The following is a 21,980-nucleotide window of genomic DNA, read 5'->3' as shown; positions in this document are numbered from 1 at the left end:
AAAAGGAAAATAACGGGTGGCCAAGGCAAGCATCCCATTTCCCTAACATGATAGTGATGCACTGATAAGATTCTGAGATTTCTCATCACTATCCACATGTCTGAAAGAAGGGGAACAGAGCAGACAATGCTTTTCTCACTCCTTATGACCAAGAAGAGGTAGAAATAGACTAAGGGGGAAAAAAAAGAGGTGTACCAGAGTGAGTAAATACAGGTGCCGACACTAACGGAAGTGAAAGCTACAGTTTCACACTGAATCGGGTGGATGATCTGAAGTTCAAGAGCATCTCCCTGCCCCACGGTGGCTGGACACATTTCCCAGCTAGACAGAACGAGCAGGATCCTGTACAAAAGGCTCAGAGGACAGAGCAGAGTCCAGGTATTCTAAACAAGATCACATAATGGCCTATGAAGGCTCCTGTTTCTCACTGCTGCAGAAAAATGGATAAAATAACAAACAGCACACAAAGTCAACTTGGTGGCGCAAACTGGTCTCAGACATGGTGGGAAGAGTGGAGAAATCACTAAGTGTATCTGAGCCAGTAACTGCCAAAGTTGATGCTGCTGTACCTACATCACCTTCTCTACTTCTTATGACAACTCTGTAATAGAAACCATATTATCCCCATCTTAGAGAAGATGAAATTGTGGCAAAAGCTTGCATTTCCAAGGGCACACAGTCCACACAGCCCGAGTCAAGATTCAAATCCAGTAAGAAAGGTGCCAGGACCTAAGCGCTTAACCCTTATTCCTTACTGCCTTCCAAATACACTGCCTAGTGAGAGCCGCTTAAGCATCAGTAAGATGGAAAGAGACCTGGCAACTAAACAAACATATTCCAGGGGGAAAAGAGGAAAAGAAGAGGAGGAAGGGTGGGAGAAACAAGAGAGAGACGAAGATGGCATGCAAAAAATAGACTCCAAATGTACAAGAGAATGTACTTCAAGGAACAGAAGGACGTTCCTCACAATATGGCATTAGATGGTTTTGGAAGTTATTGTAAATTGTGTATTTTCATATATTTCATTTTAGAATTGTTGCTACTGTATAACAATACAAGGTTGAGCATTTTTAAAAAATGTTTCTTGGACTTACATGTTTCCTTCTCTTTTTTTAGGAAATGCTTTCCATATCTCCTTCCTATTTTTCTGTTGGGCTTTCTCACTGGTTAGCAGAAATTCTTTATATATTCTGGATAATCCTTTGTCGCTTACATATGTTAGAAATGTAACATATTTCTATGTTTTGTGACTGTCTTCTTCACTTATATGGTGTTTTTCAATGAAGAGATAATTCTTAAATTTAATATAGTTTTAGAAGTTTTCTATTGCTACCAAAAATTACAAGATACTTAGTGGCTTAAAACAACGCCCGTTTATTATATTACAGTTTTATAGCTCAGCAGTCCAAGCAGGCTTGATTGGGTTCTCTGCTTTGGGTCTCACAAGGCCAAAATCAAGGTGTCAGCCAAGCTGGACTCTTCTCTGGAGACTCTGAGGAAAAATCCACTTCCAAGATCATTCAGGTTGTTGACAGAATTTGGCTTTCTTATGATTGTAGGACTGAAGTCCCCATTTCCTTGCTGGCTGGCAACCAGGGACCACTCTTAGCTTCTAGAAGTCACTTGCGTTCCTTATCACTCCATTTTCAAGCCAGTAAGGGTACAACAAATCCTTCTCACACTTGGTATCTGTGACTTCCTCTTCTGCTACCAGCTGGGGAAAATTCTGCTTTTAAAGGGTGTGTGTGATTGGATTAAGCCCACCTGGATACTCCCTTTTAAAAAATTTTTGAATATTGAGTTCATTAAAACATTTAATTGAAAATGACTACCAAATGGTAGCATTTTATATCAGTAATCAAAGGATATCCATTATTTTATCATTTATGTATTTATTATTTATTTAAAATCAATTAATTAACATATAGTGTATTATTAGTTTCAAAGGGAGAATTTAGTGATTCATCAGTTGCATATAATACCCAGTGCTCATTACATCAAGTGCTGTCCTTAATGCCCATCACCCAGTTACTCTGTCCCCTACCCACAGCCCCTCCAGTAACCCTATTTGTTTCCCATAGTTAGGAGTCTCTTATGGTTTGTCTCCCTCTCTGTTTCATCTTATTTTATTTTTCCTTTCCTTCCCCTATGTTCATCTGTTTTGTTTCTTAAGTTCCACATACGAGTGAAATCATATTTGTCTTTGTCTCACTGATTTATTTCACTTAGCAGAATACCCTCTAGTTCCATCCACATCATTGCAAATGGCAAGATTTCATTCTTTTTTGATGGCTGTTTTGACATACAACATAACATAATCATGGGAATCATAACTCTTCCCACTCAGAGGTTATGCTCACCTCTCAAAGGGGGGGGGATTACATAAAGACAATGGTCATTGGGGCTTATTCTCAGAATTCTGCCTCCCACAGGAGTCAAACTTAGAAAAGCTTTTTTAATAATTTGCATTTTGTTTAAGAAATCCTTCCCTATCCCAATGTAAGAAAGATATTCTTTATTTTCTTTTAAACATTTTAAAGTCTTTTTTTTCTCCTTTAAATCCTTAATTCCTCTAGAATTTGTTTTTGTGCATGATAGGAGGTAGAGACCTAATTTCACTTTTTTCAGTATGAATAAATAATTGCCCTTGCATTATTTAGGAAGTAGTTCATCCTCTTCCCACCAATGTGGACCACCACATCTGTCATACTCTAAGATAACCTAGCTGCACAGGTCTCTTTGCTGAGCTCTACGGTTTGTTCCATTGGCCCCACACACCTATTCCTGCATCCATACCATGCTGCCATAATTACGATTGCTTTAGTTATGTCATCCAGAAAAGAGAGCCCTCCACCACCTTATTCTTCTCCAGGAATGCTTTGGATATTCTTGACCTTTTGATTCTTCTAGATAAATTTGGGAACCAGCCCATCAAATTCAATTTTTAAAATCTGTTTTGGATTTTGATTATAATTGCACTAATCAGTGGTTCTCAACTGGGGGCAATTTTGGCCTTCGGGAAACATGTGACAATGTCTGCAGACATTTTTGGTTCTCACACCAGGAAGGAATGTGTGCTAACAGCAACTGGTGAGTAGAGGCCAGGGAATGCTAAACACCCTATGCTGCACAGGACATCCCCCCCACGACAAAGAATTATCTGGCTTAAAATGTCAATAGGACCAAGCTTGAGGAAATCATCCATTAAATCTGCACAATTTGGAGAGAATTGATACTTATATTTTTTAGTATTTCTACAAACATGAGTATCTTTCCATTTATATAGATCATCTTTAATGTATTTAAGTGCTATAATTTTCAGAGTATAGATCTTGTAATCTTCTTTTTAAGATTTATCTCTGTGTCATGATTTTTTGCTATTATAAATGGTATTTTTTAAAATTATGTTTATTGTTGGGTGCTGATACATAAAAATATAACTTGACTTATATATTTTGATCTTTCAGTCAGCCATCTTGCTAAAAGCCTCTTTATTTCTAATATGTTTGTAGATCCTTTCAAGTTTTCTGTATGAAGATCCTATCATTTGCAAATACATTTTTCTTCCATTTTAATACTTAAGCTTTTAATTTCTCTTATTTATTTTATTGTGATGGCTAGGGCCAGTGAAAAGCTGAACAGAAGCAAAAAGAATGGGAACATTTTTTTCTACCTGATTCTAAAGGAATACTTCCACATTTAAGTGTATGAAAAAATTTAATTTACATTTTTAAGATTCAAACTTACTTTTTTGCTAGAAAAAGTGGTCTGTATAATACAAATTCTTTTAAATGTTAAGACTTTCTTTACAATATAATCAGTTATAAAATTCATATTTAAAAATCTTTTATTTACTTGATCTATCAATAATTGAGAGATTTTAAAATCATTACTATAATGGGATATGTTTCAATTACTTTCTGTAGTTCTACCATTTTTTGCTCTGTATTACTTTGGAGTTATTTTACTGGGTATACTCACATTTAGAAATGTTATATCTTCCTAGGGATTTAAGCCTGTTATCGTTGTCCTTAATAATGCTTTTGGCTTTAAATTGTACTTTGTCTGATATTAATATAATTATACCACCCTTCTTTAACTAGTATATGTCTGGTTTACCTTTTTCCATTCATTTGCTTTTAGCCTTTACGTGGATTTACGTGGGCAGCATATATCCAGACTTCTTTTTCTCGAATTTGGTAATCTCTGCCTTTTAACAGATGAGTTTAATCCATTGATATTTATCATGATTATTAATATATTTGGACTGATTTCTACCATTTTGCCTTTTTTATTTCCATCTCTCCCACTTTATCTATGCTTCTTCCTTTTTATAAACCTTTATTTTCTCATTCTATTATTTTCACTACTTTGGAATTTATTCACGCTACTTCTCTTCTTTTGGTGTTAACTCAAGTTTATCATGCATATTTACCTTTAACAGTTAACGGTCAAATAATATCCTTACCCTTCTCTCAAAGTATCAAGGATCTTAGAACACTTAATTCTATAGACTCATTTCCAATTTACATACCATGGCCACCCACTATTTTAGTTGTCTGTTTTTCAAATTCAGAAGTTAGACATTAGGGCAGCCCAGGTGGCTCAGCAGTTTGGCACCGCCTTCAGCCCAGAGCGTGATCCTGGAGACCCTGTATTGAGTCCCGCATTGGGCTTCCTGCATGGAGCCTGCTTCTTCCTCTGCCTGTGTCTCTGCCTCTCTCTCTGTCTCTGTCTCTAATAAATAATAAATAAAATCCTAAAAAAAAAGTTATTTACACAGTGTTTATTTTATATACAAGTTTATTACTTGATAGTCACTCCCTCTTGCATTTCAAAGCATTCTTCTGGAATAATTTTCTTTTTGAAGTACATCCTTTAATGAAGATCTCTTGGTGGTAGGCTCTTGGGTTTTTTATTTATCTGTAAGTGACTATTTCACCCTTATTTTTGAATGACAGTTTTGCTGGGTACATAATCACAGGCTGTTATTTTCTCTCAGCACTTTGAAAATGCTGTATCACTGTCATCTGGCCTCCACTGTAGCTGAAGAGGAGAGGTCACTGGCAGAGTAACTGTCATTCCCCTGCAGATGTGTCCTCTATGTCTTACACTGTTTTCGTGTTTTCCTTTTCCTTTGGACAGATCTTCTAGTTCACTAAATTAAGTTTTTGATTTCAATAGTTTTTCTCATTTCTGTAAGTTTCCATTTTTCAAATTCATACATGCATGCCTAATAATCTTTTTATTTTAAGTAAAACAGTTTTATTTTTTAGAGTTTGGTTTGGCCCAATGAGCCATGCTATGACAGATATAACTGACATTTGAATAACTGGATTAATTTAGAGAAGGATAAATCCAGTTTTGACGCTTTTGCTTGTGTGTATGTCTTTTTAATTTAAGACTTTATTTTTCAGAGCAGCTTTAGGTTTACAACAAAACTGAGAGGGACATACAGAGGTTTTCCATACACCTCGTCCTGACACATGCAGAGCCTCCCCATATCAACCTTTACTTATTTAATATTTAAATGCATAGCTATTCTACATCAGGTATCTGACCTTCCTGCCATCTACTGTCTTTAGGGGGCTAAATATATTCTTTGCTAATCATTTTTTCCAGGGTTGGTGATATGGATTGTGAGCTCATTGCCTGATTTTAATTGGTGGGAAATCCTATGGACCTAACTTGTGAACTGAGCTTTATTCTTGCAGAGAAAATTCAGCCCCACGTTGAATGTCTGGGTTCAGCACAGCAAACCCAGGCTTTCTTTCCCAATGCTTACCTATTTTCTTACCCAAAACCATTTTCTTACCTATTGATGAGTGCCCTTAAACAACTCAGCTTCTACAGGCACCAGCTCCAAGTCACTCTGGCCCCAGCTCATATATCCTGTTATTTAATTTGATTAATTTATTTAAATTTTTGGAAGGCAAGATCTTTGGAGACTTCCCATAACCCTAGTGAAGCCAGAAATATTGCAATGGTTTGGTTACTATGCAATAAATGGGCTTCTTGGAGCTCCTAATAAGTCTTATCACTAGAAGTAGACCTAAAATATTTTTTAGTGTAAAAAAATGTATGTAGTACAATTGTTTTTATAAAAATAAGTTCTCTCTAGTTACCCATTTTCTGTATATGTGTGTGTGTGTGTGTGTGTGTGTGTGTGTATTTACACAGAAAGATGCCTAGAATCTATGCTCATCTGATATGAATTATGGCTATTTCTGAGTGACAGGATTGGAAGTGATTGATTCTCCAGGGTTTTTGGGCCTGTACTGTTTTTACCAGAATAGAGTGATTTTTTTTTCCGAAGCAAAAATAAAAGAAAGAAAACAGGGTGCCTGGCTGGCTCAGTTTGTAAAGTGTGTGACTCTTGACCTCGGGGTTGTGAGTTTGAGCCCCACATTGGATGTAGAGATTACTTAAAAATAAAAAATAAAGGAAGGAAAAGACCAGACTGGAAGTGAATATTCTAAGATGTTAATGGCAGTTGGTTTAGGGTAATAGAGATCAAAGTTACTGTTACTTTCTTTATTGTACTTTTAAGTTGAAAAAACCACCGCTTGATACTCACCAGTGCAAATGTTTTAGTAGGAACTGCCTTTGTATTATAAGCCCTGCCATCCAGACTGTGTGTGACACAGCAACCAAATATGACTCCACATCAACTGTTAGCACAAGGTTCATGGTAGAATTAACATTAACACTGGTGCTTGTGCTTATAAAAAAGCATGACAAGTACTTTAAAGTTTTACTTTTGGTCCAACAGGAAACTTACATGATTTTTAGGAAAATATTTCCATGATACAGAGTGCTACTACAGTTAACACAGACCAGAGTAATCCTTCTCTAATATAAGTAAAGTTCTACTGCAAAGAATAATACCACTGAAGAGCTCTTTATGGAGGATCAGATGACCAACTGAGATAATGCTTTGTTGGTCTGGTTGCAAGCAATGTCTCTGGTGATAGCTTTTATAATTATCACCTCTAAGAAAAGGGTGTGATGCTGACGCTTACAGCTCGAAGAAGCTGAGTTGTAACTGTGTACATGTAGTTTTCTGTATGTATTTCATATGTACTTCTGCTCTCTTGGAGGTTATATCTAGTGATGGCTTTCAGTCTGCTTTAAAAAAAAAAGATGTTCAAAAAGAGTTTTGGTGAATGACAGCATCATTGAAATGAATTTGTAGTAAGAGTACATTAAGCAACAATGATCATTCAGTCCCTCTCGTCCTGCAAACAACAAAATTACCTCAACAAAAACCTTCCAAGCTATCTACCACAATTAAAACTTGAGGAAAACATCTAGAAATAGGGAAAAAAAAAAGGAGTAGAGGTAGTACTATGTGTTGAACACCTTCTCCAAAGTACTTTGTTCCCTTTGCTAAATTACCACAAAGAAGCTAGGCACAGCTGTTTCAGCTCTAGATCCTAAAGCCTGGGAATCATATTCTTAGCAATGCATTCAACTTTACATTTCAATATAACTAAATAATTTAGAGATGTCTTTAAATACCTCCTGATGGAAATGCACCTGGGTGATACCATCACTAGCCTCTCTGAAATATTAGTTGTTTTCAATTTCTCTTTCTTCTCCAATATATCATCTACTTAGTCCATTTCCTCTCTATATCTTTACACATTACCTTTCCCTCATTTCAATAACTCGAGCAAGATGCTGGATTGAAACTACTGTCTCTCACAGAGCTTCCTTACAATTCGTATTGCCTTCATTTCTACACAAAGCAGTAAGAGTTATCTTCCACCAACAGCTGTTTTCAGTAATAAGAAAACTAAGTTCTGTGACTAAGCTAAACATCCCTTCTGTTCTCTGAGGCCTACAGTGGTTCCTAGTTGCTAGTGGTATTGAAGTGAAATCTCCAAAGACTGTTTCATTACGTCTTTTATGAACTCTCAATGACCTGTCCACATTTTTCCACATATTCAAATTTATGTTCTCTATGCCATTGAATCTGACCACCATGCATTAACATGATTAATTTGTTTCTTGTTTGTATTCTTTATCACTACAGTAGGAACTATCTACTCTCCCCTATATTTATTATCTCCTTCTTCCTTAACAATAGATCTTCTAACTTTAATCTGGGCACACAGCTGTCCAGGGTAAAGACTACATTTTTCAGCCTCTCTTGCAGTTAGGAGTGTCAAGTGACTAGATGCTAAACAACAACATGTAAGCCAAAATATTATGAGCAACTTCAACTTCAATAAGGGTCCTTAAGGGGAAGGAGTATTCATATTTTCTTTTTTAAAAATTTATTTAGTTGAGGGATGCCTGGGTGGCTCAGCAGTTGAGTGTCTGCCTTAGGCTTAGGGCATGATCCCGGGATCCTGGATCGAGTCCCACATCGGGCTCCCTGCATGGAGTCTGCTTCTCCCACTGCCTGTGTCTCTGTCTCTCTCTCTGTGTGTCTCTCATGAATAAATAAATAAATATTTTTTTAAAAAAAGATTTATTTAGTTGAGAGAGAAGGGGAGAGAGCATACAAGTGGGAGGTGAGGGGGGTGCATGCAGAGGGAGAGAGAGAAGCAAACATCCCACTAAACAGGGAGCCTGACTTAGGGCTCAATCCCAAGGTCCCAAGACCTGAGCTGAAGGAAGATGCTTAACCTACTGAGCCACCCAGTTGCCTCTAGAATATTCGTATTTTCAAGCTTTCCTCCTTCCTACTGGCTAGAATGCAGATGTGATGGCTGGAGCTCAAACAGCTATCTTGGCTCGTGAAGTGGAAGTTACATGCTGAGTCTGGTGATGAGACAGAAAGACCCCTGGGGTCCTTGACTTTATGAAGGGCCATATCAGTCTTAAAATATCTAGTTCTGGATTATTTTTAGAAGAGAGAAAAAAATCCTATTATGTTTAAGCTGTGAACATTTTTGTGGCCTCTTCTTTATCACTCCTGGGAACACGTAATTCTAATTGATCCACCTATCTCCAAGTTTTCATTTGCTACTTCTGTCCTACTAAGTAAGAATGCTCCACCAATTTATTTTCCTATCTCGCTCAATACCCTCCCACACAAAATTGTCAGGTTTCTTTCTGCCTTTAAAATATAGCTCCTGTGGTGTATTTCCTGGGGGGGGGTCAGTTAAGCATCCAACTCTCGGTTCCAGCTCAGGTCATGATCTCAGGGGTCATGCCCCATGTTAGGCTCTGCGCTCAGCAGGAAGTGTGCTTAAAGATCCTCTCCCTTTGCCCCTCCCCTTGTGTGCACGCTCGCACTCTCTCTCTGAAATAAATAAATAGATAAATACAGTTTCAGATTCAAATGCCTATGTGGAAACAGTATTGCTAAGCTTAATCCAATTACTCTTTTTTGGTTTTTTGTTTTAAAGATTTTATTTACTTATTCATGAGAGACACACACAGAGAGAGGCAGAGACACAGGCAGAGAGAGAAGCAGGCTCCATGCAGGGAGCCTGATATGGGACTCAATCCCGAGACTCCAGGATCATGCCCTGGGCCGAAGGCAGGCACTCAATTGCCGAGCCACCCAGCCATCCCCAATTACTCTTTTTTGAACGCAAACACACACATATATCTATCTACGATGTATATGTATATATATATACATAGATGGATAAATGGAGTTTTTAAATAGTTTAACAGATTTTTAACAAATTTACTAAGTTTTTATTTATATCCAAACATTCACTATTTGCCATCATTCACCAAAATTCTTTTTGAACATCTTTTTTTTTTTTTAAATGGACTGAAAGCCATTACTAGATGTAACTTCCAAGACAGCACAAATACACCCAATTTGCTTACCACTCCAAGAATAGCGTCTGGCATATCGTAAGTACTCAATACATGTTTGTGATATGAAAAAAAAAATTAACTGTAGCAAAACTTCATTTGAAGGTAGACTGACTTTTTAAAAATAGTCAAAAGTCATTCGAAGCTCAGTTTAGTGAATAAGATGTGTCATAAAGCTAGAGAATATCATTTGGGTTAAAAAAAAAAAAGCAGTGACTATAAAGCAATAAACCTGATCTCCTGTATGAATCATAAAAATGGCTCAGAGTTGAGCTTCTTTCTGTGGCAATTTAAAGATTCATTTCCTAAGCTTACAGTTAAGTACGCCAAGCTTGCTCCAGTTTCAGAATGTTTGCACCTGCTGTTCCCTTTGCCTGGATCACCCCCGATATACATAGATAGTCCCTTCACTTCATTTGGGTCTCTGTCTAAATAGCCACCTCTTCCAAAGGTCTTTCCTTACTCCCTGACCTAAGGTAAAGTCATCCTTGTCACTTTCTGTGCCCTAATACTGCTTTCCTTTCTTTTTTTATTTTTTTTAAGATTTTATTTATTTATTCATGAGAGACACGGGGGGGGGGGGCGGCAGAGACACAGGCAGAGGGAGAAGCAGGCTCCACATAGGGAGCCCAACACGGGACTTGATTCCGGGACTCCAGGATCATGCCCTGGGCCAAAGGTGGGTGCTAAACTGCTGAGCCACCCAGGGATCCCCCTGCTTTCCTTTTCTTTATAGGACTTGTCATTGACATAACATTTTATATCTATTTTGTTTATGTGCGATTAGTATCTGTCTCTGTCACTAGAATATTTGCTCCATGATGAAAGGGACTATGTTTTACTCACTGCTATAGCTCCAAATTTCTGCTTGATATCTAAATTTCAAAACAATCCATTAATAGATGTTTACAATGAAAGAGCAAGGAAGAGAAAAAAGGAATGGAGAGAGAACAAGAAAGGCAAGAGAGAAGTAGTGAAAGGGGTGGGCAAGTCGGTGATTTTACTCTGTAACTCCATTTTTGTATTAGTTTGAGTTGAAGGCTTCTGTGAGAAAATTTCAGACTGTGTCTCTTTTCTCTCCTGGAGATTTATTTCTAAATAAAATGGCTACCAGAAAGAAAGAGGTTCCACTCCACTTAGAAGCATGTGGATGGCATTTACTGTCTTTTACCATCTTTCCATCTCCCTAGTCCACACAAACACAAACTGAGTGAACATTCGAGAACTCCTGAGTCAGAGAAGTACTTTAGTGATTTTTAGCAAGATTCCTCTGTGTTGGTATTACTATTAACATTCTTAATTTCTATACATAACTGACATTTGGAACATCTGTTCATTTAATACCTGCAGCTCTTTCAGGCTCTTGTTTAATAGAGTTACATGATAAAGCTAGGCGGCAAGCCTCTGAAAATACTTTTAACTCTGTCACTTCTGCTGTCTCTCTCACAGCATAAAGTTTACCTCCTTTCAAGGCACAGTAATTCAAGTCACATTTCTTTAATGATTTTCCTTCCTCAGACCATTCCTTACACAAAACTTACCAACAAGGTTTGTACTGGAGAAGATAGAGCACAATGACATTCCTTCATGTTTTGGCAAATTTACTAGAAAAGGTAATTTGTTTCTTTTTTTTTTTTTAAGATTTTATTTATTTATTCATGAGAGACACACAGAGAGAGAGGCAGAGACACAGGCAGAAGGAGAAGCAGGCCCCATGCAGGGAGACTGAAGTGGAACTCAATCCCAGGGCCCTGGGATCACACCTGAGCCAAAGGCAGACGCTAAACTGCTGAGCCACCCAAGTGTCCCAATAATTGTGTTTTCCTGCTGATTTCTATAACATTACAAAGAAAACCTTTATTTTTTTTAAGATTTTTTAAAAAATTTATTCGTTCATGATAGAGAGAGAGAGAGAGAGGCAGAGACACAGGCAGAGGGAGAAGCAGGCTCCACGCCCGGAGCCCCGACTCGGGACTCGATCCCGGAACTCCAGGATGGTGCCCCAGGCCAAAGGCAGGCGCCAAACTGCAAAGCCACCCAGGGATCCCCAAGAAAGCCTTTTTTTAAAAAGTTCATTCTGCATTTAAAATCTTTGGCAAAGGAAAAAGTTCTATGATAGAAGACACTGTTGTCCTGTAGGAGTTTGAGAGACTTTCAGAATTCTGAGGCACATTTAAGAAATGTGTAGGATCAAACAGCACAAAACGCATAGATGCCCAGACCCTGAGGCTCACATTCCAGTTATGATGAAAATCTTAACATGAATCACAATGCCAAATAAGTAGTCACTATTTTAATACCATTTGAGCTCAAAACTCTCATTTTATTTGAAACCCAAATAAATTGCATTCAGAAAACAGTCGTAATATTTTCTACTATTATTCATCTTTGTTTTGTACAGAATGAGGCCTAATATAGTACCAATAGCACTAATATAGCATTAATACTTCAGTATTAAAATCTAATGTTTTGAGGCACTTGGGTAGCTCAGCAGTTGAGTGTCTGTCTTTGGCTCAGGTTGTGATCCCGGGATCAAGTCCCTGCAAGGACCTGCAAGGACCCTGCTTCTCTCTCTGCCTATGTCTCTGCCTTTCTCTCTGTGTTCCTCATGAATAAATAAATAAGTAAAATGTTAAAAACAAAAAAAAAACAAAAACCCTAATGTTTATATTTTTTCATTGTTCTTAAATGATACCATTGTAGGCTGACGCTCATTATACGTACTTTTATTATGTAGCCTTGCAACCTTAAGAAGCTTACGTTTCTTCTCTGAAGCAGAAATTTCTGGTGTGTGGGCAGAAGCACATGCTGTTGGTGAGTTAGCTGTACCAGGTAATCTTTTAGGAAATGTCATAGAGTAGGAGGTACGCCGTCTTGTCCGACATGCTACTTCCCTCTCTCTATGCAGCAACTGTTCATCCATCAGCAACGTTATTACTTGCTTAGACTTTTCCCGGATATAATAACCTGAAAAATACATTGGATTTGTGTAGGTAAGAAAATGTTCATTAAAGCTACAATTAACTTTTATTCTTAAGAAAATTAGGAAAAAAAACATAAGCAATGTAAGCAAAGAGAAAAAATAGGGAAACCGGTTTCATTAGAATTGTCAATAAGCTCTCCTTTTCTTATACTTTGAGAAGTAAATAAATGTATGATGAAATCGTATCACATATTTCCTTTTAAAAGTAATAAATACATTGCAATAAATCAAACAATATAGGCATAAAAGAAGAAAAATGAAATTAGATCTAGATGTACGACCATGACATATAACTAAAGATTTAAAATAATATGCATGGTATGATTTAAATCGGTAAAGCACAGAGGAAAATCAATCATTATATATGAATACAGGAGAGATAAGTAGATAGAGAAATACATGAGTGGATAGGATGGATGGATGGATGGATGGATGATGGATGGGCAGGAAGATGGCCTGCTGTGCTCTCACAACATTGTTAATATCCCTTACCTTAAAGGGGTACGATTGGGGTGGGACAAGAATGGGGGGGGGGAATGGATTTTCTTTGACGTAACATCTTATCAAAACAACTTGATGCCATTAATAGAGTGCCAGAGCACAGTCTAAGACCAGAATCCTAATGAAGATGCTCTCCTTAATCATCTGTGTGACTCTGATATGTTAGGTGATCTGTCTGGCCTTGAGTTTTCTATGTAAAAACCAGTAGAAGCATATCTCAGTGTAATTCACAGATATAAAAATATACTCATTCAAATATATAGTATCATTACTATTCTCAATCCCTTCCCCATGAGAAATGATAAAGGAAACCCACTCCCCTCTCCATAGCTTGGGACCAACTCATATTATAACATCTCATGTCTTCCCAAGCCTTCTTCCAGAAGTAAACTGAAAAGTCCCTAAAAGATGCACTACAATGTTCACTCTGGGCTCTAAGCATGATGAATTAAAGTGGTAATATATCCAACTATAATTTACAAGTAGTAGAAGTAATGAGAAATGGTCAAATGTAGGGTGCATTTAGATGAAAGAAGCTAATATGTTCTCTGCAGTCATTTCATTAAGGACTGCTACGGATGGTTTCAGAAACCTTTGTTCAAGTTGCCATTTTTCCCAGGATTATTTTATCTACTCTTAATCTCATTTCTTAGTCACTTCCTCCTTCCAAACTTCTTTTATAACTGCTGTGAACCGTATCATTCTTAACACCCTTAGTTTCCTATGAGTAATTTGTAGTCTGTAAACAAAAAATCCCGCAGTGTTTTGGGTTACCACTTTGTGTTGCCTGATAGAAGCCTGCTGTGACTGTCAGCCTTTGGGGACAACATGCCAGACACTCCTTTCCCCTGGAAAACTGCCATAGCTCAGTTTGGGAGAAAGGGTGAAAGACTTGTTTTTCCATTTCTAACTTCATAAAAACTCATCTCCTTCCACTTCCACGCTCTCCCTCTACACTGGCGACCCTGACTGCCTTATTCTGCAATCACACCAGGCTATCTATCTCCTTCAAGCTGTGTGCTAGCTGTTGCTTCTGCCAGGGGCTCTGCATGGATAGGTCCCTAATTCATTCAAGTCTCTACTCAAATGTCACCACCTCAGAGAAGCCTTCCTTCTGCCCACCCTCTCTAAAATAGCCCCATTCCCATCACTCTCTCTTTCATTACCTATTTTGTCACTACCCGATACTGTTATACACACACACAAACACACACACGTTTACTTGTTTACTATTTCTTTTATCTATGATACAAACTCCATGGGGGCAGAGAACCTCATTCACCCAGTACCTTTAGTGTCTAGAAGAATGATTGCACATTTACTGAGTAAATGAGTTGATAAAGGAGCAAATTACCAAAAAGTTTCAATTTCCTCCTTGACATAGTGCAAATGGAACCACATGTATAAGATACTGAGTGCCAATTTACAATGCAGCTGCCTGAGAAAGTTGCTTGGCCTGAAAGTTTCTTGCAACACCCTTAATTACAAAAGGTCAGAACTAGAAGTTATGGGACAGATGTGGATTATTTTACTTGGAGTCTGCATGAATTGGTGGCACTTGAAAGCAGCTACAAAAGTTCAAAGGTCCATGCAGGTACATCAAGCAGAAAGCCAACCACAATGATGAAGCACTTCTCCCTGAAACATCAGGGCTCTTCCCTGAGGGAGCAGTTGATAGCATCCGGAATGTCAAGCCCAGTGGTTTACTTCTCACTTGAGGCTGCCCACTGCCCTGGCTACCTCCCTGCCACCCTCAAGATGCTGGAGAGTAGAAACCTGGCTGTTCTAAAGCACTGAAGTTGAAAGTGAAAAAAAATCTATGAGTCCAATAAACTTGTTTCCAGGATGAGTTAAATAATAATAGTACTAACAAGATGGCATCTCCTCACTGCTAAGTAATATGTTTCTGAAAGGAAAGGAGGGATGCAGTACTAAAACAGAATTGTACTGGAATAGAACACATATAGGAACCAACCACTTTGTGTCTAAAAGAGAAAAGGAGGGGAGGGGAAGAAGATGGAATGGAGGGAGAAAGACAAAGGGAGGGAGAAAACATGGATTCTCTGAAATGAGAAATCAAGCTACGAAATAGATCAATACCCAAAGGTACATCAAGATGTAAAGCTCATTATTAAGATGAAGAATAAAGTCAAAACAAAGCTATATTCTGTTTTGGGGGGCCTGGGTGGCTTGGTCAATTAAATGTCTGTCTCCAGCTCAGGCTATGATCCCAGGACCCTGGGATTGAGCCCTAAGTCAGACTCCCTGCTCACTGGAGAGTCTGCTTCTTCCTCTCCCTTTGCCCCTCCCCTTCATTCATTCTCTCTCTAATAAATAAATATATATTTTTTAAAAGCTATATTATTTTAATTAGGAATCTTTGGGTTCTAAGTGACAGAAACTCAAATTGAACTGGCCATGAAAAAACCAGGGGTTATGACTGGGCCTCAGGTAAAAAAGAGGAAGAGACTGGAGAACTACTAGGACTCCTCTTCCCTCTCCCATCCCTTCTTCCCTCTGGAAGAGGCGTGTAATGCCTTCATTTTCTCAAACCCTTACATATTGGCTTCATCCATCTGAATGTGGACATGGCCACAGATACCTCCAGGTTCATGCCTCACACTCTACCACCTGAGAAGCCTCCCTCTTCCTTCATTCAAACTGGAAAAATCCAAGAGAATGACTCAGTTTGGCCCAGCTTGAAAGTCACATGCCCATCCCCTTGGCCAGAGCAGGAGATACTCCCATTGGCAACACCCATCAGAAAGGCACAGTGAAGTGAGGGGAGAGTCAACAGGATAGAAAAATGAACAAACAGAAAGCCAACTGGAGGAGGCTTCTCAAACTCAAGCAAAGGCAAAGGACATACAAATCACTAGAGCAACTATGCATCAGACCAATACCCAGAGATACTCACTTATGCACCTAGGCAATTATCTGATCATTTCTTAAATACTTAAGTTTCAGGAATTGTTCTAGAAGCACAAGTGAGAAAAAAAATGACAAGATTCCTAAACAAGATAATTTCAGATAAAAATAAATGCTCTAAAGGAAATAAAGAACAGTGAGGTGCTAAACATCAAGTTGTGGTGCAGTGAAGTCAAGTCATATCTCTGTGCATTTTGAGCAGCCAGAAAAAACCAGCCCTGCAGACATTCAGGCAGAGGGAGCAGCTCTGACTTCACTTCTTTAGGAAGCCCTCTGTTGAGAGATAGCAAGACCCTCCCAGCTCGCTCTACACATCCTTGGTCAAGCCTGGTTTCCAGTCTCATGCACCTGCACTTGTCTCTTACTGCACTTCCACAGGTTGTAATTGCTTATTTATTTGATAAATGTCTTTTTCCCTCCATTACAGCCAGAAGTATGCCTGTGTGCTTAAGAGATACTTCAGAAATGTCTGTTCAATAAATGAAGGAACATTCTGAGGGAAAATGTCCCAAATGCAGGGGAGGAGTCTCTGTAAACACACAAATGAGCATCATGTAAAAGGATTTAGAAATATGATAAATTCAAAGATGTTGGGCAGTGAAATGCACCAGAAACAAAGACATACATCGGACTTCTAGAAAAACATGTATTAGGCTTCAGAGAGTGGTCATAAAACATCTTAACACCGCTCCCCCCATACCTGACCCACTAACCAACCCAAATTTACTCTTCTTCCTATATTCCTTTCTCAGTGAATTTTATATCCATTCACCACCACCCCCAAAACTCAATAACCCAGGCCTCTTGTTAGTGTCAAATCCATCCTCTCGTCTCCATCTCCCAGTTCAGGCCCCACTCATTTCTTGCCTGTGGTGTTCTGTTTATTTACTTATCTCAAGTCTCCCTTGCCTTCTATCCTCCACAATGTCTCCAGGGGTGGGTGATGGAATTGGGGTAGGAAGGTAGGGGAGAAGTATCCCCAACAGTGTTATTTTCAAGTTAAAAAACCCTCAGTCAAGTTGGCACCAATAAGTTCATGCTTCAAAGTACCCCTCTGCTCTGCTCCAAATATACAGCAATAATAGACATCAGCAGTCTCAAAAACAGGATAAAAACCTCCACAAACCATAAATATAAGAGAAATGAAAAAGCAATAAGCCAGGCTGAAGCTACAGGGCTGCTGGGTTCTTGATCTGGCAGTCAGGAAGGAGTTCAGCTCCTCAGGTGTTAGGGAACCAGAGCTGATCTCACTCTTTGATGTTAGGGGGTATCTGTGTTTGAGAGAGGGCTGGGAAGAAAAGAAAAAGAAGAGGGGAAAAACCCAGCTGCTTCCTGGGCTGTCACTTATTTGTAGCTGTGGGTCTAGAAGCTAGAAGACACATGTGCAGCCTTAAGGCTGGGAACTAAACCTAAGGCAGGCAAGGCTCCTGCCACCTCAGTGGCTGCATGTAAGACACCTTAGTTCTATCACAGGGCATGGCTGCCTTTCTAAGGGCTGTACTGGAGGCTCTAAGGGAGCTGGGTGGCATGAACTGAAAACCAACATCAAGGGGTGAACATGGATAGTGGAGGAAGAACCTCCCAGTCAAAATAAGACAGAAAACTAAAATTCCAAAATAGTTTTTTAAAAAAATCTCATGCTTAAGAAAGATGGCTGATAAAAACAGCAATCAAAATGCAAATACACTGCAAGGGAAATCAGTGTTCTATAGGATTCTGTAAGATCTTCTATAAATCAATATTCTATATTGTTAGAGGATTTTAAAACGCTAAACAAAGATTTTTATTTTTACATATGTATTTATGATTGATTTGAGAGAGAGTGAGAGCACGTGCACGTGTGGTGGGGGGGCAGAGGGAGAAGGAGAGAGAGACTCCCAAGCGGTGCCAGGCCCAGCGTGAGCCAGGTGTGAGTCTTTATCTCATGACCCTGAGATCATGATGTGAGCTGAAATCAAGAGGTGGATGCTTAACCACCTGAGCCACCCAGGCACCCCCTAAACAAAGATTTTTAAGTAATACAATTAAGAGAGATTAATACAGGAATCATAACCACAACAAGAAATTGGAGATTATGAAACAAAAATAGGCAGAAATGAAACAAAAACATTGGATATGAAAAGAGCCGATTAAAAATCCTAGAAATGAAAACTATACTCAGTAGAATTAAAAAGAAAAAAACCCTCAACATCCAAAAACTCCAGAATCTAACAGCTGAAGAGGTAATTGAAGAATAGTATTAAGGAATTCTTCCAAAATATAGCACAGAGTGGCAGTAAGATTAAAAAGATTAATTAAAAGTCATAAACGACAGATTGTGCAAGGCCCAGTATTCACTTAGTTTCAAAAGAAGAAAATTACGGTAATCACAAAAAAGCAATATTCAGAGCAAAAGGGGCTGAGAATTTAAGAGAAAATACATGAATCCTCACATCAAAAATGATCTTCAAAGACTAAGCAGGATAAATAAAAATAATCCTATATGTAGAAATCTTGTAGAAAGACAGAACATTTAGGATAATGGGAAACTCTTAGAAGCTACCAATCAAAAAAAAAAAAAAAAAAAGCTACCAATCTTTTCTTTGAACCTCCAATAATAGCCCACTTGTCAGCATTTCAGTCAGCAGACATTTATTCAGCACCTTCACCAAATTGAGTAAAGAAATAGAGATCTCAATAAAATAACCTCAGCCCTCCAAACCCGGAGTCCAGTGAAGGAGGTAACATGTCCTTGGGTCATACAGCAGTGTGCTTCAACAGATATGTGGGCAAGGCGCATTGGATGGGCAGAAACTGGAAAAACAGGATAGTGGAGAAGCCCTTCCTAGTGAATGGTTTGCACTGAGCATTATTTGGACATGAATATACACTGCAGGAAATAAAAGTAATAAAAGTAAAAATATGCCAAGGAGTAACAGTATAAGCTAATATTGATTGATGATCTAGAAGGTGCCTGGCCTTCAGACATTATCTCCAATCCTCACAAAGTCCATTTTACAGATAAGAAAAGTAAGTTTAGGGGGAGTAAAAAACTTTTCCAAAGTCATAAAGTTAATAGTAAGTTTGAAGGTAGAGACTGGCTCTATAGAAATACCACAATATAGACTTTAGTTTCCTTGACTGAATTTAGCATACAAATGTAAGCTTTTTTATTTGATGGGAACCTTGAGAAGAGCACGATTGTGTTGACACAGCACTGAAGTGCTAAACTGTTATTCTCTCTTGTTTGTTTACTGTACTCTGCTGTCCATGTGTGTATAATATGTAAAGAGGAACGTGGGAAGACTGGCTAGACTGGCATATTTAAGTTTAAATAGATTCATGGTTTGTTTCTTGCTGTCATGATTACCAATGATTATATTTGCTCGAAGGAGCAAAAGGTGATCCAAAATATTAAACTGTTGTAGGTATAAAGGTTTTATTTGAACTCACAGTAATATAACTTTCAAGTTACTTGTAACAATAACAAAGCACTAACAGAACAGGCTCATGATGACCCGAAGCCTGGATGTTTGTTTAAAGGAAATTCATTTGTTCATCAAAACTATAAAAATATGTGTTACAGGAAATCACATTTGTTCAGCAGCCTTGTGTTAATTATCCCACCTCTCTGTAAATGAGCACATCTACTTTCACTAATGAATCCAGCCTCCACTATGTATCAGATGGGTTTGATGGTTAGAGAATTCTGACCACTGCTGTCTGACAGCTATAGAGAGACAATCAAGTCTGATGCACTTGGAAGCTAGATTCTTCCCACAGTGCTTAGGCACTACCCTCCTTCCCGCTCCCACCCCCTCCCACCTCCCAGTCCAGGAGCTGCCTGCCTCACACTGTCCCACTTCTGTCCCTCCTGTAAAAGAAGGAAGACAGTCAGATTTCAGTTATTTTGCTTTTAGAGGCTAACCAACATCCAAAGTAATTCTACATTTTAAAATATTTTCTTTTTCTTGAACTCACTGTTTCCAGATATCTTGGCTCTGTTTAATTCATTATAGTCACCTTGAAAGTGAAATTCTAATCATTCCTTTGTTCTTCTACTTGTCCATGTCCAGTCTTTCTCTAAATCCTATCAGGGTCCAAATACCTGGTGTTTTGTTTTCTTCCCTTCTGTGAGAACCTGAACTCAAAAAACCATCTCCTCAAAAAAAAATTTTTTTTTAAATCAATAACTTCTAAACTAGCGTAAATATATAAATGTATCACATCTTCCACAGTCTTTGCTTTTTACATTTCGGGTTGTGTCTCTTAACTCTGGCTTATAAGGTTTAGTTCCTACTCCAAGACTTTCAAACTTTAGTGAACAAATGGGTAGGTGATTGGTAAGGGCCAATCCTGGAGGCAGACAGGCAGCCTGTACAAAATCAGCCATGGGTCAAAGTGTGAAGCATCTAATTCCCAAATTAGATGACTGATAATGACAAGGGAAAACTAAAATGGCAGTAATGTCACCAGTGTATGCCAAGTTACTTCTAGTAAAACCGCTTAACATAATTTTTTAACAACACTGAAAATTTGTCTTTTTAGAATGTACCTTTAAGAAGAAATCCATCAAAAAAAAAAAGAAGAAATCCATCAAAAGATGAATGGATAAAGAAGATGTGGTTTATGTATACAATGGAATATTACTCAGCCATTAGAAATGACAAATACCCACCATTTGCATCGACGTAGATGGAACTGAGTGAAATAATATGCTGAGTGAAATAAGTCAATTGGAGAAGGACAAACATTATATGGTCTCATTCATTTGGGGAATATAAAAAATAGTGAAAGGGAATAAAGGAGAAAGGAGAAAAAATAAGTGGGAAATATCAGAAAGGGAGACAGAATATGAAAGACTCCTAACTCTGGGAAACGAACTAGGGGTGGTGGAAGGGGAGGTGGGTGGGGGTGACTGGGTGGCAGGCACTGAGGTGGGCACTTGACTGGATGAGCACTGGGTGTTATTCTGTATGTTGACAAATTGAACACCAATAAAAAATAAACTTATTTTAAAAAATAAATAAAAATAAAAAATAAAAAGAAATCTACCTTTAATTTACATAAATGTACACATATAATGGCCCATTTAAACAAAATTAACTACAATCTCATGACTTACCTAATTGAGAATAAAGTAGTACATACATCTATAATACACACATTTCCAAGAATACTATAAATTTGGTTTTATAAAAAGAATACCATAATCTGTATAAATAAATAATTTGATGGTATGAAACATTCAACTAGGTATTTTTCAGACAATTTTAATTAAGTTCACTCCGGTAGTTCGATGAAACTTTGTTAGGATATTTTTTAAAACTCAATTAGGAGAGGCTGTGTAGCACAATAATAGAATAGCACTAAGCAGTATTAGGATATATGAGCTTTAATCATGTTCAGTCATTAATTAGCTGTGCAACCTTACCTAAATAACTTAATCTGTCTGGGCGCTAGCTCCTCATCTCTTTAAGAGAGATAACATATATCTTTTATTCCTCTAAGATATTGTAAGGGTCAAATAAGATACCAAACACAAAAATGCTCTATTATTAAAATCTAGTAACTCAAACAACTAGATACCTTATGGAAAAGACTGAACTTTACTTCCACCTCATAATATACATAAAGTTAATTCTAGATCAATCACAGACCTAGCTAAAACTGTAAGATGTCTAAAAGAAACCAAGAGAACTCCTTCATAGCTTTGGGGTAGGCAAGTTTCTCAGACAAGACACAAAAGGCATCAGCCATAAAGGAAAACATACTGCACTTCATCAAAAGACATTAAGAAAGT

General features: G+C 38.0%; 1 protein-coding gene across 3 annotated transcripts in view; it reads right to left on the bottom strand.

Annotated features, from left to right (window-relative positions):
- The window catches only part of ENTHD1 (ENTH domain containing 1), a 106,342-nt gene that overhangs the window by 68,800 nt on the left and 15,562 nt on the right, over nucleotides 1–21,980 (bottom strand). For 2 of the 3 annotated variants that reach the window (XM_072843882.1, XM_072843881.1), the window contains one exon: nucleotides 12,511–12,753. In XM_072843882.1, the coding sequence (XP_072699983.1) occupies nucleotides 12,511–12,753 (243 nt within the window). The remainder of the gene's footprint in view (nucleotides 1–12,510; nucleotides 12,754–21,980) is intronic. The other variant, XM_072843883.1, reaches the window with a different exon arrangement.

Source organism: Canis lupus, chromosome 11 (genome assembly GCF_048164855.1).
Source record: "Canis lupus baileyi chromosome 11, mCanLup2.hap1, whole genome shotgun sequence".
Lineage (NCBI taxonomy): Eukaryota > Metazoa > Chordata > Mammalia > Carnivora > Canidae > Canis > Canis lupus.
Note: the sequence above shows the minus strand (reverse complement) of the source record. Positions and strands in the feature narration are given on the sequence as shown.